The 15,402-nt window shown below is 45.4% G+C and overlaps 2 protein-coding genes across 13 annotated transcripts in view; one reads left to right on the top strand and one right to left on the bottom strand.

Moving 5' to 3' along the window:
- Window positions 1–6,495, bottom strand: part of CCDC159 (coiled-coil domain containing 159) — a 22,979-nt gene extending 16,484 nt beyond the window's left edge. For 5 of the 7 annotated variants that reach the window (XM_053301663.1, XM_053301662.1, XM_053301664.1 and 2 more), the window contains exons 1-2: window positions 6,348–6,495; window positions 167–259 (exon numbers count right to left, since the gene is read on the bottom strand). In XM_053301663.1, the coding sequence (XP_053157638.1) occupies window positions 167–259; window positions 6,348–6,389 (135 nt within the window). In that variant the 5' untranslated portion in view covers window positions 6,390–6,495. The remainder of the gene's footprint in view (window positions 1–166; window positions 260–6,347) is intronic. The other 2 variants (XM_053301668.1, XM_053301667.1) reach the window with 2 other exon arrangements.
- TMEM205 (transmembrane protein 205) overlaps window positions 1–15,402 on the top strand; it is a 20,144-nt gene extending 4,742 nt beyond the window's left edge. The window contains exons 1-4 of one of the 6 annotated variants that reach the window (XM_053301674.1): window positions 6,517–6,641; window positions 9,425–9,551; window positions 9,969–10,132; window positions 13,626–15,402. In XM_053301674.1, the coding sequence (XP_053157649.1) occupies window positions 9,452–9,551; window positions 9,969–10,132; window positions 13,626–13,928 (567 nt within the window). In that variant the 5' untranslated portion in view covers window positions 6,517–6,641; window positions 9,425–9,451 and the 3' untranslated portion in view covers window positions 13,929–15,402. The other 5 variants (XM_053301669.1, XM_053301673.1, XM_053301675.1 and 2 more) reach the window with 5 other exon arrangements.

The raw sequence follows: 15,402 nt of genomic DNA, 5'->3' as shown, positions 1-15,402 counted from the left end.
CTCAGAGGCTTAACCACAATTGTGGGTCACCTATAGGCTTTAATAGGTTCAGACTTTAAGTAACCTGTAGTGGAGAATTGAGAATTTCTACTCCTGACCTTCCTTTAGCAGCAGGCAAGAACTCTCTCTCATGTCACCCCTCTTACATCCCACTCAAGACACCTACTGCTGAAGCATTGCTGCCTGCCCGAGACAGGAACCAGTTAGGCGACGTGGCCCGACTCTTCTCATCCTTAGCAGTGATCATTCCAGTTGTCCCCTGGCAGAAAGAAGCAGAGACTCAGATTCCTACAGCTTGATTTGGCATCAGAACCAAAGAAGGGAGAACTGGACAACTAACTTGAGACAGGATGTTGGGACTGGAGTAGTGACACATCCTAGTTTACTTTTGGAAGACTCAACAGATGGATTTTGTTCATGTTCAGGAGCAGACCAGTAATTGTATTTAGCAAGGAATTTTCCCTGATGTCAAAATGGCTAGAGGCTTTGGGGATGGAATATTTTCTGCAGAGCACCTTCCTTCTCTTGTGACACAGGGCTGCCTGGATTGTCCCCCCAGAGTACCTCATGGCTTGGCTCACTTACTAGTCTCACCTAGGGCCATATGCTCTGTGCTTGTGATCCAAGTTTCACAAGGCAATCTTGTGAGGGATGAGTGGGTGGGTGGACAGCCCTGGCTCACATAAAGGGCTTTTTAATCCATTTCAGCTTTATTAATCCACCAGGAAGTTCTTCTGCTCAAAATCCACCAGTAGGAATGGGAGCAAAACCCCCCACATTTATAAGGACTTAACTGTAATTGATTCTTGGTTACAGAAAATGTGGAGTATTGCACATTCAGTTTCATGGGATGACCCCTGGTTCTAGTGTAGTGTGAGAGAAAAATTCTATCTACTCTCTCTTCTCCGTGCATAATTTTACACATCTCTATCATGTCTCCCCATAGTTGCCTCTTTTCCAAACTAAAACGCCCAAGATGCTGTAGCCTTGCCTCCTAAGGAAGGTGCTCCAGGCCCCTGATCATTTTGGTTGCCCTCTTCTTCACCTTTTCCAGTTCTACAATGTCTTTGTTAAGATATGGTGACCAAAACTGTATGCAGTACCCCAAATGTGGCTGCACCATAATATAATCAGTGTTAGAATATTAGCATTTTTATTTTCAATCCTCTTCCCAATGATCCCTAGCATGGAATTTGCCTTTTTCACAGCTGCCCTGCACTGAGTCGACACTTTCAACGAGCCGTCCACTTTGACCCAAAGATCTCTTTCTTGGTCAAGTCACTGACCCCATTAGTGTATATGTGAAGTTGGGTGTTTTTTGCCCCAATGTGCATCACTTTACACTTGCTTACATTGAACCACATTTGCCATTTTGTCACCCACTCACCCAGTTTGGAGAGATCCTTTTGGAGCTTCTTGCAATCTGTTGTGCATTTCACTATCTTAAATAGTTTCGTGTCATCTGCAAATTTGGCCACTTTGCTGCTTACCCCAACTTCTAGATCATTTATGAATAAGTCAAAGTGCACTGGTCCCAGTACAGATCCCTAGGGGACCCCTGCTTCTTATCTCCTTCCACTGTGAAAACTGTCCATTTCCTGTCCTTCAACCAGTTGCCAATCTACAGATGAACCTGTCCCCTTATCCCATGACTGTTAAGTTTACTCAAGAACCTTTGATGGTGAAATTTGTCAGAAGTTTCTTGGAAGTCCATCTGATATGTAGAGATGTACATATCAAGCGGTATAAACATGTGATAAATAAATAAAATAAATATGATTTCAGTCAGATCGCTTTTATCCACGTGCCAGCAGATACTTTCAAAGAACTCCAAAAGGTTAGTGAGGCAAGACCTGCCCTTGCAGAAGCTCTGAATATATGAAGGTGCACCAGAACAAGTTGTGGGCTCATATGAAGCTAACCTGATTCAATTTCAAGTGTAGTGATGAGTCCACCTTCACTTGATTTTTTAATTACTAGGTTTCCTTTTCTGATTCAGGACTAGTCTAGTGCACTGGGAAGCTTTATTGTATAGCTGCTTAGGGATAAGCTACAACTATAATATGACCCAATGACTATTCCTTGCTAGGGGATTATTTTCCCCAAATAAATCATGGGGTGCTTCACTGTTTCACCACCTGCCACATCTTCAGTCCAAATTATTCTCCACTCTAGCCACTTCCCTCCTTTAGGAATCTATGGTGCTTTAAACATGGAGGGGAGGGGAAGCAGCTGCAACAGAAAAGCAGCATGTTGGGTAAGAGTTAAATCCCTTCCTCACCTGCCACTTCTCTGCTCTAAGTTGTCCTTTTCCAAAACAGCTTTCCCCTTTTTTAAAATAGGAGGCATAAAGTGGTTTAGGAGGGAACACATCTGCATGCAAGCCAGCATAGCGTAGTGATTAGAGTGTTGGACTAGGACCAGAAAGACCCAAGTTCGAATCCCCATTCAATCATGAAACTCACTGGGTGACTGGGCCAGTCATGTATCTCTCAGTCTAACCTACCTCACAGGATTGTTGTGAGGATAAAAATAACCATGTACACTGCTCCAAGCTCCTCAGAGGAAGAGTGGGATATAAAGATTTTAAAAAATAAAATCTTTAGTTCTACCCTTAACGGTACAGTTCCCTCACACCATAGTCCTTGTTGGGAGTTTGATCTAAATTAGTTGGGATGTTTTACATAGGAACATAAGAAGCTGCCATATACTGAGTCAGAGCACTAGTCAGACCATTGGTCTATCTAGCTCAGTATTGTCTTCACAGACTGGCAGCGAGTTCTCCAAGGTTGCAGGCAGGAATCTCTCTCAGCCCTATCTTTGGAGAAGCCAGGGAGGGGACTTGAAACCTTCTGCTCTACTCAGAGCGGCTGCGGCTCCATCCCCTGAGGGGAACATCTTACAGTGCTCACACTTCTAGTCTCCCATTAATATGCAACCAGAGCAGACCCTGCTTAGCTAAGGGAAGCAGTCATGCTTGCTACCACAAGACCAGCTCTTTCCTTTTGTCCCTTTTTGTCTAGTTATGTTCAGAGTCGAGCCCAACAGTTGGGTATCTGGATTTGTGGGATAATTACTTATGGCACAATTCTCCAGTTATACTTATTTCACGGGGATCATCGTAGGGCTCTTTCAGCAGCTAGACTTAATGCCCTTCATACAGCGGTACTGGAAGGACGCTTCGGGAAGGTGCCCTATGATCAAAGATTATGCCCCTGTCAGAACGGTGACCACGGAACATCTGATGCTGAAGTGCAGCTTTTATACTGAATTAAGGGGAAAGCTTCTCACCCCACTACATTATAACTCTAATTGCCCTTCTGATGGGGACAAGGTCCTTTTTCTGCTTACTGCTACGTCAGAGTACACTTACAGGAGGGTATCAAAAAAAATTTTCATAGCAAGCAAGATTCGGCTTAGAGTGATTGAGGTACAAGATGCCGGGCTGTGCACTTCAGATTAACCGGTTTTATTTGAATTAAAATAGTTATGTATACAGTATTTGAAGGTATTACTGTTTTATGTATTTTATGTATTTTATTGTTGTTGTTGTTGCCCTTCTTTTTCTTGTATTTGTGTTGGCCTTGGGCCAAAAATAAACCAGCACAATACTTATTTCTGTATTGATTTCGACGCTGTTTGGAAGAATGATTGATTACAGTGATAATCAATTTAACCTTCATGCATAGCTGCAATACTGGAAAGAAGGAAAATAATCTCATTGGAGAACTGAGGAAGTCCCTCTGCTTGAGACCTTGGGGGGCTACAGTCAATTGGCATAGACCCTGTGATGTCTGGACCAAGACTGGGGGCTAAACAACTGGGGAAGATTATTGCTTTCATGCCCCACTTGTGGGCTTCACAGAAGTACCTGGACAAGCAGTACTGCAGGCAGGAGAGATGGGCCTGCCACCTGCATTTGCTCCAGCAGGGCCTCTCACATTCTAAGGGAGGAAAGGCAGCTGTAGCAAGGCAGTACCCATTCACAGCTCCTTTCATTTCAATGAGGCTGACCCAGGCAAATTTCCCAGGGGATGCAGCTCTCTTTCTGGGTGGGCAGGAGGCTAGCATAGCCATTCTTGAGCCGCCTCCTCCTTGCACGGATATGACACTCTCTTTCCAGATCCCCAGTGCTCATTGTCTCTAGCTCTATACTGCCTGCTATGTACACTGTAGAGCTCCAGGATGACAACCACACCCCTAAGAGCAGGCAGGCAGAGAGCAGAAGAGATACAGAGAAAATGGCTCTAGCTGACTAGAGTAAGCAAGCCCCTCCTCCTGCTGCCATCCATATACTGCTTGGGCCACTGCTGGCACTTAGTCAATAGTAATAGCAGAAGGCTGTACCTCCTCCAGAATGGGGTGGGCTCCTTGGCTTTTTTCCAGGATCTGGACAAGAGGAAAGAAGCACCACTAGATGGTACTGTAAGGCAGTTGTGTGCCCATACATCTAATCCACCATGCTGAAAGCTTTTACCAAGAGGATGAGCAGGTCTGCAGCCAGTTTTTTGGGGAACAGAGTCTAAACGAACATTAGCAGCGTGGGGAGATGTTGAAGCCATGCAGGATAGCCAGAACTTAGAGGGAGCCTAATCTGGGAGCCAGCATGGTGTAGAAGTGGGGTCCCCCAGGGATCCCCCAGTGGGATCCCCCAGGGATCTGTACTGGGACCGGTGCTTTTTAATTTATTCATAAATGATCTAGAAGCAGGGGTAAGCAGCGATGTGGCCAAATTTGCAGATGATACCAAACTCTTCCGGGTAGTGAAATCCAAAACGGATTGTGAGCAGCTCCAAAAGGATCTCTCCAAACTGGGGGAGTGGGCAACAAAATGGCAAATGCGGTTCAATGTTAGCAAGTGTAAAGTAATGCACATTGGGACAAAAAAACCCAACTTCAAGTATATGCTGATGGGATCCGAGCTGTCGGTGACGGACCAGGAGAGGGATCTTGGGGTTGTGGTGGACAGCTCGTTGAAAGTGTTGACTCAATGTGCGGCAGCTGTGAAAAAGGCAAATTCCATGCTAGGGATCATTAGAAAGGGGATTGAAAATAAAACGGCTAACATTATAATGCCCTTATACAAAACTATGGTGCGACCACACTTGGAGTACTGCGTACAATTCTGGTCACCACTTCTTTAAAAGGACATTGTTGAACTGGAGAAGGTACAGAAGAGGGCAACCAAGATGATCAGGGGCCTAGAGCACCTTTCTTATGAGGCAAGACTACAACAACTGGGGCTTTTTAGTTTAGAAAAAAGACGACTGCGGGGAGACATGATAGAGGTCTATAAAATCATGCATGGTGTGGAGAAAGTGGAGAGAGAGAGACTCTTTTCCCTCTTACACAACACTAGAACCAGGGGTCACTCCATGAAATTGATTGCCAGGAGATCTAGGACCAACAAATGGAAGTACTTTTTCACACAACACATGATCCACTTGTGGGACTCTCTGCCACAGGATGTGGTGACAGCCAACAACCTGGATGGCTTTAAGAGGGGTTTGGATGACCTTGTGGAGGAGAGGTCTATCAATGGGTACTAGTCGGAGGGCTGTGGGCCACCTCCAGCCTCAAAGGCAGGATGCCTCTGAGTACCAGTTGCAGGGGAGTAATGGCAGGTGAGAGGGCATGCCTTCAACTCCTGTCTGTGGCTTCCAGCGGCATCTGGTGGACCACTGTGCAAAACAGGATACTGGTTTGATGGGCCTTGGGCCTGATCCAGCAGGGCTGTTCTTATGTTCTTATGAGTGCTGGACTAGGATCAGGGAGACCCAAGTTCAAATCCCCATTCAGCCATGATACTAGCTGGGTGACTCTGGGCCAGTCACTTCTCTCTTAGCCTAACCTACTTCACAGGGTTGTTGTGAGGAGAAACTTAAGTATGTAGTACACCGCTCTGGACTCCTTGGAGAAAGAGCGGGATATAAATGCATAATAATAATAATAATCTGTTGAACTATATTTCATTGCATTAACAAAACACAAGCTGGTAACACCAAAAAGGTATTTGCCAAGACACAAGGCAGCAGCAGGCTGATTCCTGGTTGAAGAACCAAGTAGACTGCTATCTGCACACTGACTTTTCCTTATTCATCCACACATAAGTGACTAGAGGCTTGTTTTAAGTAAACAAATAGCCATGGTTCGAGTGAAAACTAAGGCTTTTGCCATTTTCAGACATTAGGCTCTGGAGCCATAAAGCTGCTTACCACTGGGCTAAGGGACCTGAACTCCAGGCCCCCTTCTAAAACGCGTGTGTATAGGGGAATCCCTAGCCCCACAGTTTTGGGATCCTCCACTCTTTTTCCACCATCAAGGAGAACCTGGCCTACGGCCTTTACCTTCGCGGCCAAGATAATCATTCCCTCCTTCAGCGCATCCATCAGCCGGCGCCCCCTTCACCCACGTGGCTTTAAAGCCACAGTACTTGCCCTGCCGGTTCAGGAAGCGGGAGGGGGCGAATTGTACTCTCTCCAGCCTCTCAATGAGCAACAAAGGGGCGTGCCCAGATGCAGACCCGCCTCCTTTCATGACGCCATCGCTCATTCCCAGTAAACCCACCTTATTATGAGCCTGAGGGGCGGGGATTGGTTACTCTGCTGCGAAGGAAGCTGTCTCCACTTTTGTGAGGCCAGGTGGGTGGTCGGCTCGCTGTAGGTTTCTGTAGTAACCCAGGATTGGAAGTGGAGCGTGGAAAGGAATGGAGGAGTAGGGGTGGCAGCAGGGTTTAGGCTTCTTCTGCCTCTCGGTGCTCAGCCGTTCTCGTTCTTGAGGGCGGGATTCGGGGAGAGCCTGAATGATTGTTAGGTAATCCTACTGCAACCCCTCCCCCGTCCACCCCGCTGCTTTCTTTCTCTTCTAACATTGAAAGTATTTGTTTTTGCTGTTCCGCTGCCGCCTTCTTGCACACTTACTCGGGAGCAAGCCCCATTGAACTCGAGGGAATTTGCTTCCGAGTAAGCCTGCCACCTGTTAGTTGCAGAAAGCCCCCCGCGTTTCAACCCACAGAGTGGTCCCATGGCGACATTCATCCACACTGCCGGGGAGCTCTGTACAAAGCAGCCCGGTTGCAGACGAGAAATCACCGGCTTGTCTCAGGCGAAGGAGCGGAGTGGTCGGGGTGGCCTCCCCCGGAAGAAAGCGGCCGATTGGGACCTCAGCCGCTTCTCTTTATTAGCAGTCGGGCTGCCATTCTGCAGTGCTCGCCCTTCCCAGCAAGCAAGGGCCTCTGAACACAGCTGGGCTGACTTCCGAGTAAACGTGTAACATAGCTCTTGAGAACAGCCCTCCTTGGTCGGTGTTCTTCTTCTTCTGTGGGAAAGTAGAACTGTGGAGTCCTCAGCTATTGCTCAATAGCAGCTTTTGTTTTCGAGTGTGTGTGTGTATGTGTTTGGCACTGTCCTGATCTCCCTTGGAGAAAGAACAAGTGGGGAAAACTGTAAGTGTGGGAGAGGGGAGCTGGCTTAGGTTTTTATTAATTTATTATTATTATTATTATTATTATTATTTTACATTTTATATCCTGCTCTTCCTCCAAGGAGCCCAGAGCGGTTGGTGTACTACTACACCATACCGTACCGCACCACACCATACCAACTTAAGTTCCTCCTCATAACAACCCTGTGAAGTAGGTTAGGCTGAGAGAAGTGACTGGCTCAGAGTTACCCAGCAAGTTTCATGGCTGAATGGGGATTTAAACTCAGGTCTCCTGGGTCCTAGTCCAGCACTCTAGCCACTACACCACGCTGGTTATTGGGAGTCCCCCTAGAACTCAACACTGAGCAGTTGTGTAGCATTTTCAGGCGCAGAGCTTATGCATGCTGTCTAGCTGCAGTCTGCAGTCCTCAAAACAACCCTTGTGTAAAGGAGGTTATCGTTCTTATCCCCATGTTGCAGATGGGGAGGGAAAGGCTTGCCAGATAGTGAGTTCATGGCAGAGGTGAGATTCGATGCAGGGGCTTCCTGATTCCAAGTGTAGTCTCATGGCCACTGTGCTACCGCTGCCTATCAGTAAACATGGGATTACTCTGCACATATGGCCAAGGTTGGGCATCAGCCTCTCTCCCCCCTTTTTAATCTCTTTCTTGCAGCTGCTGATCTGAACTGTTTAGAACAGGCAGTAGAAGTCCTTCAGACTTCACATATTTCATGTTATAACAGTATCCATATGTTTTATATGATATCAAGTGATTTTTGTGTCCAGTTGAATTAAGACAAGATTCACCTGCTGATGAAATACAAAGATAAGATAAATTTTATTACAATCATAGATCAGACTGTACAACAACGAAAAATTACATAAGACTAGAGCGTATGAAATACAAAACAAACAAACACACACAGAAGAATCTGAACTTTGAATCAAAAGGTTAAAGTAAATTCCCTAGGGAGAGAGAACCAAATGCAATAATGGACTGTACTGACAGATAGTAAAAAGGAGATTTTTACTAACTGGTGTTAAAAGAAGCTGGGGGCTGCTGTTAGACAAATCTGATTCCTGGGCTAGTCTGGGTATAAAATCCCTAGCCCTATGGTACACTTTACTTCTCTTCTGCCTTTGTTGGGAGAGCATTTAAAAAACTTTTTTTTTTTTAGCCCTGTGTTTGATATTCTATCATGAGGTAGCTCTCCTGTTACAAGTATATATATCACATACTTTGGCACAAAGGTTGGTTTTTTATGTGCCTGCACAACAAAGATCTTCTTGAACTGGCTCTGGCTTGCCTTGCTCCCTTAGATCAAGAGGTATGGTTGAAGGTTTGCCAGGTTTTGGGGGTGAGGGTGAGATGAAGTTTGCGAAGTTTTCTGGGGGTGAAGGTGAAATGAAGGGCACCATTTTTATATTTTGCAGTGAGTGACAGAACGCATAAGGCTGGTCCTGGCGGAAGCATTCTTGTTTCCATTCAGAGCAGTGGTGTTAAGCTGAGCTACTTGAGATACCTGCCCACAGTTCCTTTCTATAGGGTATTTGGGCTACCTTGTCGTTGTATCTTTCTGGCAGCTGTTCCAGCCATCTCTCTGTTAACAGCCTGATATCAGCTAGGCTCCCAGTCCCAGGGTGGCCAGCTGTGATTTCTGTAAGCTATCTGGATAAGGTTTGTGTGTCCATTCTGTATAGTACCCAGCAGGCTGTTAACATTAAATAAGTGTCCAGTGTTCTCTCTCATTTTTCCCCATCTGTGTGTGGAATGGGTTTTGTTCTGGATGGCCGTATCGAGGCAATGTGTGTGCATATGAATGCAGAGTGGGGCTTTCTTGATTCAACCTGAGCGGGATCTAACATTCACTGAGCAGACGTCAAAAAACGTGTTTGCAAGTGTGCGTGCCTTAGAGGGAACACTGGTGATCGTTGTAATGAATAAGAAGTTCTGTGGGTTCCCTTTGGGATGTAGTTCATCCTCCCCTTATCCATTGTCAGTTTGCTTCCAGATTTCTTGCTGCAGAGATGCCAGCAGAAGGGGAACCCAGCGGCCTTGTGAGGACCGTCCAGCTCTTCACCATCTCCACAGCTTGGGGGATGCAGATATGGGTGACCTTTATTGCAGGTGTGTGTCGGGGGTGGGGAGAGACCTGTCCTTTCCCAAAGGCCAGGAGTATTTGGAGGGGTGACTGATTAAGGAGAGAGAAAACAACCTTATGCAGTATATATTCTTAGACCCCCTCTTCAACTCTGTTCCTCTTGCAGTGCTGCAAAGTGTTGCCAGGACCTGTGGCTCCCAGTCTCCCCAGACGTTGTTGGACTACATGATCTCCCATGAGCTCTGGCCGTTGTGGCTAGAGGTGATGGGAGCTGTAGTCCAACAGCATCTGGAGACCCAAGGTTGGGAACCCCTGGCATCGAACCCAGGGGCCCTGGCTCCCAGTTTCCACCCCCATGCACGGCATTCTGCTTCTTTTCCAGGGCTTAGAGTAGAGCAGAATTTTGCCCACTTGTAATCCTATCCCTTCTCTTTCCTGTACAGGATTTGTGCTTATTCGAGGTGTGAGCCGACACACCTTTGGCCTGGTACAAAGCAAACTGTTTCCCTTCTATTTCTACACCCTGATTGGCTGCACAGTTCTGAACCTTGTGATCTTTGCAACATACCACCCATGGAAGCTACTCAATATCACAGAAACAATTCAGGTACAGTTAGTTATCTCAAACATTTCAGCTTTTGTATGGGGCCAGTGTATAAGCAGGAGCTGCTCCTTTACGTAGGTATTCTGAGCTTCATTATAACTGACGGGCCAAAGTTACCCACTCATCAGCGTGATGACTATTTTGTTCCTTTTTCCTTGTATGTCCTCTGCTGTAAATTTTGTGTGTGTTGTATTTTAATTATTATTTTTCTTGGTTGGTTGTACACTACTTTGGGCACTCTGGAAAAGTGGCATATAGGTATAGTAGAAGGATATGAGTCCCCCCTGGGAAATTCCTTCCTGAGTGGCGTTAACCTGACAGGTTCATTTTTCAGTTTGCATTTTTAAAGAAGATTTCCAAGTTTGCCTTCCCTCTTAGCTCATATTGAACCTCCTCCTCTGCAAGGCCCTCTGGTGCCAAGGCTTTCCCCACTACCACCCCTACTCCTGCCGCCTCATATCTCTTGCATCACACATAGCCTTAGGCACAATACTTTTTTTAAAACACATTTATATACCACCCTATATAAAATCTCAGGATGGTTTCTAATTTAAACAAACAGCAGCTCAATCCTAAAAATCATATAAAACCAATTAAAATTACCATAAATAAAACTTTAAAACACCATAAAATAAAAGCCTGATGAAACAAGTGTGTCTTCAAAAGTTGTTTAAAAACAACCAGAGATGGGGAGATTCTAGTTTCATTTGGGAGCATGTTCCAAAGCCTTGGAACAACTCTAGAGAAGGCCTGGTTTTGGGTCACTACTAAGCGACGTGGTGGCAACTGGACCTCTCCTGAAGCTGATAAAAAGCACTCCTGGCCATTGCCTCAACCTGAGATATTAGGGAGTGGTTTGAGTCCAGAAGTACTCCCAAGCTACATACCTGATCTTTCGGAGGAGTATAACCCCATCCAGAACAGGCAGATCTAAATTAGTTCCTAAGTTCTGGCCTCCCACAATGAATACCTCTGCCTTGTTTGAATTCAACCAGTTTGTTCTCTCCCTCATCCAGCCCATTACTGCTTCCAAGCAGGCATTTAGAGAAGTTAAGCCATCTCCTGACCAAGATGATGTGAAGAAATAGATTTGGGTGTCATTAGCATATTGATAGCACCCAGCACCAAATCTGGGTGGTGATCTCTCCCAGTGGCTTCATGTAGATGTTAAAAAGCATTGGAGATAGAGTCTCTGTGGGACTCCATATAATAGCTCTCACTTTGAGGAGCAACAGTCTCCAAGCAACACCATCTGGAATCTACCTGAGAGGTATAGTGTCTTCAAAAGATATTTGCATTTTAACATACAAAACCACCCTGTATTTACTTATTTACTGTATTTATTTATTTAAACAGTTAAGCCTGCTGCTATGCAGATCTCCTACCTTGCCTCCAAAGGGGGTATGAGTTTTATAGTCCCCTTGCTGAAGCAGGATCTGGAGATGAGGAGTAGGCATTGTTGCTTGACTCTTTGGGTCCCCTTCCTGTCTTCAGAAAGAATATTCTAGAGGTTGCTGATTGCTGAATATTCAAGAGGTTGACTCTGTAATTCATAATGGCCCAAGGAGGAGAGCCAGTGTAGTGTAGTGGTTAGAGTGTTGGACTAAGACCGGAGAAACCAAAGTTCAAATCCCAACTCAGCCATGAAACTTGCTGAATGCATCTGGGCCAGTCACATATCTCTCAGCCTAAGCTACCTCACAGGGTTGTTGTGAGGATAAATATAACCATGTATACCATTTTGGTCTCCTTGCAGGAAGAGCGAGATATAAATGTAGGATTGAATAAATAAAAGGTATGTTGAAGTTTCCAAGGCTGCTTAGCTTTTTAAGTCAAAGCCAGTGGCTGGAGTTTCACAAGCTGAGAAATGGGATGAGCTTAGTGTTAAGAGCACCTACTTGAATCCAGAAGCTCTCAGATTCAATCCCTAGCCTTTCCAGGTAGAACTAGGAAAGACTCATGCTTGAAACCTTGGAGAGCCGCTGCCAGTCAGTGTAGACAGTACTGATCTAGATGGACCAGTGGTCTGATTTGGTATAAGGCAGCTTCCTGTATTCCTAAACCTCGCTTGATATAGCACTGCCATCCTCCCCTCTATCTCCTTCCCCAGCATGAGCTGCTTTATCTGCAAAGAAAACCAAAGGGTTACCATAGAAAGGTACACAACTTAATTAACTAATATGCAATTATGGAGAGCTGGTCTTGTGGTAGCAAGCATGACTTGTCCCCTTAGCTAAGCAGGGTCCACCCTGGTTGCATATGATGTGTGAGCACTGTAAGATCTTCCCCTCAGGGGATGGAGCCACTCTAGGAAGAACTTAAGGTTCTAAGTTCCCTCCCTGGCATCTCCAAGAAAGGGCTGAGAGAGAGACTCCTGCCTGCAACCTTGGAGAAGCTGCTGCCAGTCTGTGTTTAGACAATACTGAGCTAGATAGACCAAGAGTCTGACTCAGTATATCCTATGTTCCTGTTGCACTATTTGTACAAATACCTTACATCATGCTTTTCTGTGTAGAGGTATGTGGGTAATCATCTTCTTGTTCTCTCTGATAGGCTAACCTAAACCTACCTCCCTATTTCTTAAACCCAGGTGCATGAAGAAAAAACTTTACAGCTGTTGCTTAGACTAGTTCAGCACTGGAAAAATCTCTTTGGAGAGATCATGGAATCAATTTATTGATGGCTTCGCAAAAACCTAAATTCAGGCTATCCTGTTTTGAAATGGGAGATAGGGGTAACTGTTTGTCAGTTAGGATTCATGATGGTTTGGGTGGGGACCATGGGTGCAATACTAGATTCCTTTGTGATCTTCCTTCCTTGTGGATTTTCAGTATCCAGCAGTTTTTCGTACACATGCTTCAGACAAGAACTGTTACAAAAAGATTGTCATGAACAGGCAAGATTGATTCTGTGAAAATTGTAGCATAACCCACCCAAGCTAGTTTTAACTGATGAAGCCCTTAGTAACTTGGTCTCAACATATTTGAAATTGCCCATCTTTCCTTTCTTCCCACAAAGCTGCATCACAGTCTCTCAGGTCAGCTGAGAATGTGTGCTGAGCAAGGATACATAGACCCTTAAGGGTTCTTGCATCTGACAATCGTGCAATGCCTTTGTCCTGGCAATCTCCCCAAAGTGTTTTTATTTTTCTGAAGCCCTGTAAAGCCCTTCTGCTTGAACTGGCTTTAAGCTGGGCAGAGGAATGCTAATACTTGTGATGCATTGTCTATTTGGATATGCAATACCATATCTGTTTTGTTGCTTCCCACACAGGGCATTTTGCAACCAAACTGTGGCTTCATTTGGTTTTTTAAGTCTCCTGCTTTCCAAAGGTTAGGAACACCAGATTCACCTCCTGCCCTTCCATCCTTCCCACAAGCATCAGTATTTTCCTAGCAGCTTAAATGAATAAAAGGAACCATCCCCATCAGGCAAGTTGTGCAGTTCTTCACCTGAATTTGAAGAATGATTCTGACACCTTGTGTCTCCTCTGTAGATCATGCTCTTTTTCATCTGCCTCATCCTGGCTGTTGTTAATGCCACCTGGTTCTCTCAGGCCACTACCAGCACCATGTTCAAGATGCAACAGATTGAGAAGGAACATGGCCTTGGGGAGCAAGTGGGGCTCTCAGCCCGGCGGGAGGATTACAAGCGTCTGAAGGAGAAGGATGCCAAGTATCGGTGCCTGCGCCAGAAGTTCTTCAAGTACCATGGCCTGTCCTCGCTCTGTAACCTGGCTTGTGTCATCTGCACAGCTGTGAATTTGGCCATCTTAGCACTGCAGCTGGAAAGCCTGTAGATTGCAGGGGCTGCACTGCCCTTCCGCTCCCATCCTCTGTCCTTCCTGTTGCTGCAGTATTACTTTTCTGAGGCACCAAATTGTGAGCTTTCTCCTAAAGCACAGACTGCAACCTGCATTCTGAGGGATGCTGCTCAGCTGGGCAAAGGAGCAGTCTGGCAGTAGCCAGGAGGCTGTGAAACCTGCTCTTAAAACAGCCAGAGATTTGTCGTCGTCCCCACCCCCCCCCCCCCACGCCCGTCTCCCCCCGAAGATTGGATTACCTGTAAGCCAGCAAGGGGATGCTCTAATGAGCCTTGGCCTGAAATCTTCCTGATCATGTTCTGACATGTTGATTTGAACTCTTATGCAAACATAATTTTGTTATCTACTCCTACACTTTTGATTTAGCATGGGTAGCAACAACTTGTAAACACTACAAAATTTGTGAGTAGCAAAAATTTTAAATTCTCCAAAATTGTCGAGATACTTTTATGGGCAACTAAAATGTTCCCCCCTACTTTCCCCAGCCACTTGGAGCCCCTGTAAGCTGGGGATCTTCTGCTTTGTTTCTGGTAAATGTCCAGGCTCCGCCTTTGGCTGACTTGAGGGCTTTCTGGAGAGCTAAAGCAGCTACCAAAAACACCTCCCTACAAGCCTTGTGTGTTTCTACTTGACACCTTCAAGATGCTCTGAACTGTGCCTTCACTTGACTATTTAGTGATCATGTCGGAAGAAAAGATGGGTTGTATCTAAAAACATTTCAGGCCCCAAGCCATCAGGGGTTATAGACCTCCATAGTTTTACTTTCTATTAAAACCCACATGTTGTGACCAGCTTGCTTTTTAACTACTGTAGGCAGAATTTTAGTCCAGTTACAAAACTTCTTGTTGCTGGGTTTTTTTGTTTTTGTTTTTAGCACAAAGTTCCGCCATTGCTAGCTGGTAACAGGCTCCTTTTTTTAATGGGATCTAACAGCCCAATCATTTTGAGTGTGTGCACTTCCTAGAATTTCCAAATATCATTGACCTTATGAAGACTTTTAAACTGTAGGATTTGTAATTGAAAGCTGACAAATGGAGAAGAACTCAACAACAAAATAAGTCAGTATCATCCAGCCTGCAGCACTTTCCTTTCTATGGCTTCTTTCCACCCTCCTAGGAGTCACCGAGACAGATCACTTGTTCCCATTTTGCAGATGGGCAAATTGCTCTTGGCAAGGACATTCAGTGACTTGATGGCAGAGGTGGGGTTTTAACTGTGATTTCCCTAGATCCAGGACCAAGTTGCAGTCTACTGGAACACACTCACTTCAGCTACTTTCCTACCTCCTGTGCCACCTGGGTGGGAAAACCAGATCTGTATATATAAACTCTCCTGTTTAATGTAGGAACAGGTTTGAAGGGACATATTACATTCTGTGGACACAGAGGCACATTCTTCTTTCCTTTCTCTCCCAAAGAATCAGCAATAAAAATGGTTCTGGAAATGCTAA

This window comes from Hemicordylus capensis, chromosome 2 (assembly GCF_027244095.1).
Source record: "Hemicordylus capensis ecotype Gifberg chromosome 2, rHemCap1.1.pri, whole genome shotgun sequence".
In the NCBI taxonomy this organism is placed as follows: domain Eukaryota; kingdom Metazoa; phylum Chordata; class Lepidosauria; order Squamata; family Cordylidae; genus Hemicordylus; species Hemicordylus capensis.
The sequence above is the reverse complement of the archived record's forward strand: the minus strand, read 5'-3'. Positions and strand labels throughout refer to the sequence as shown.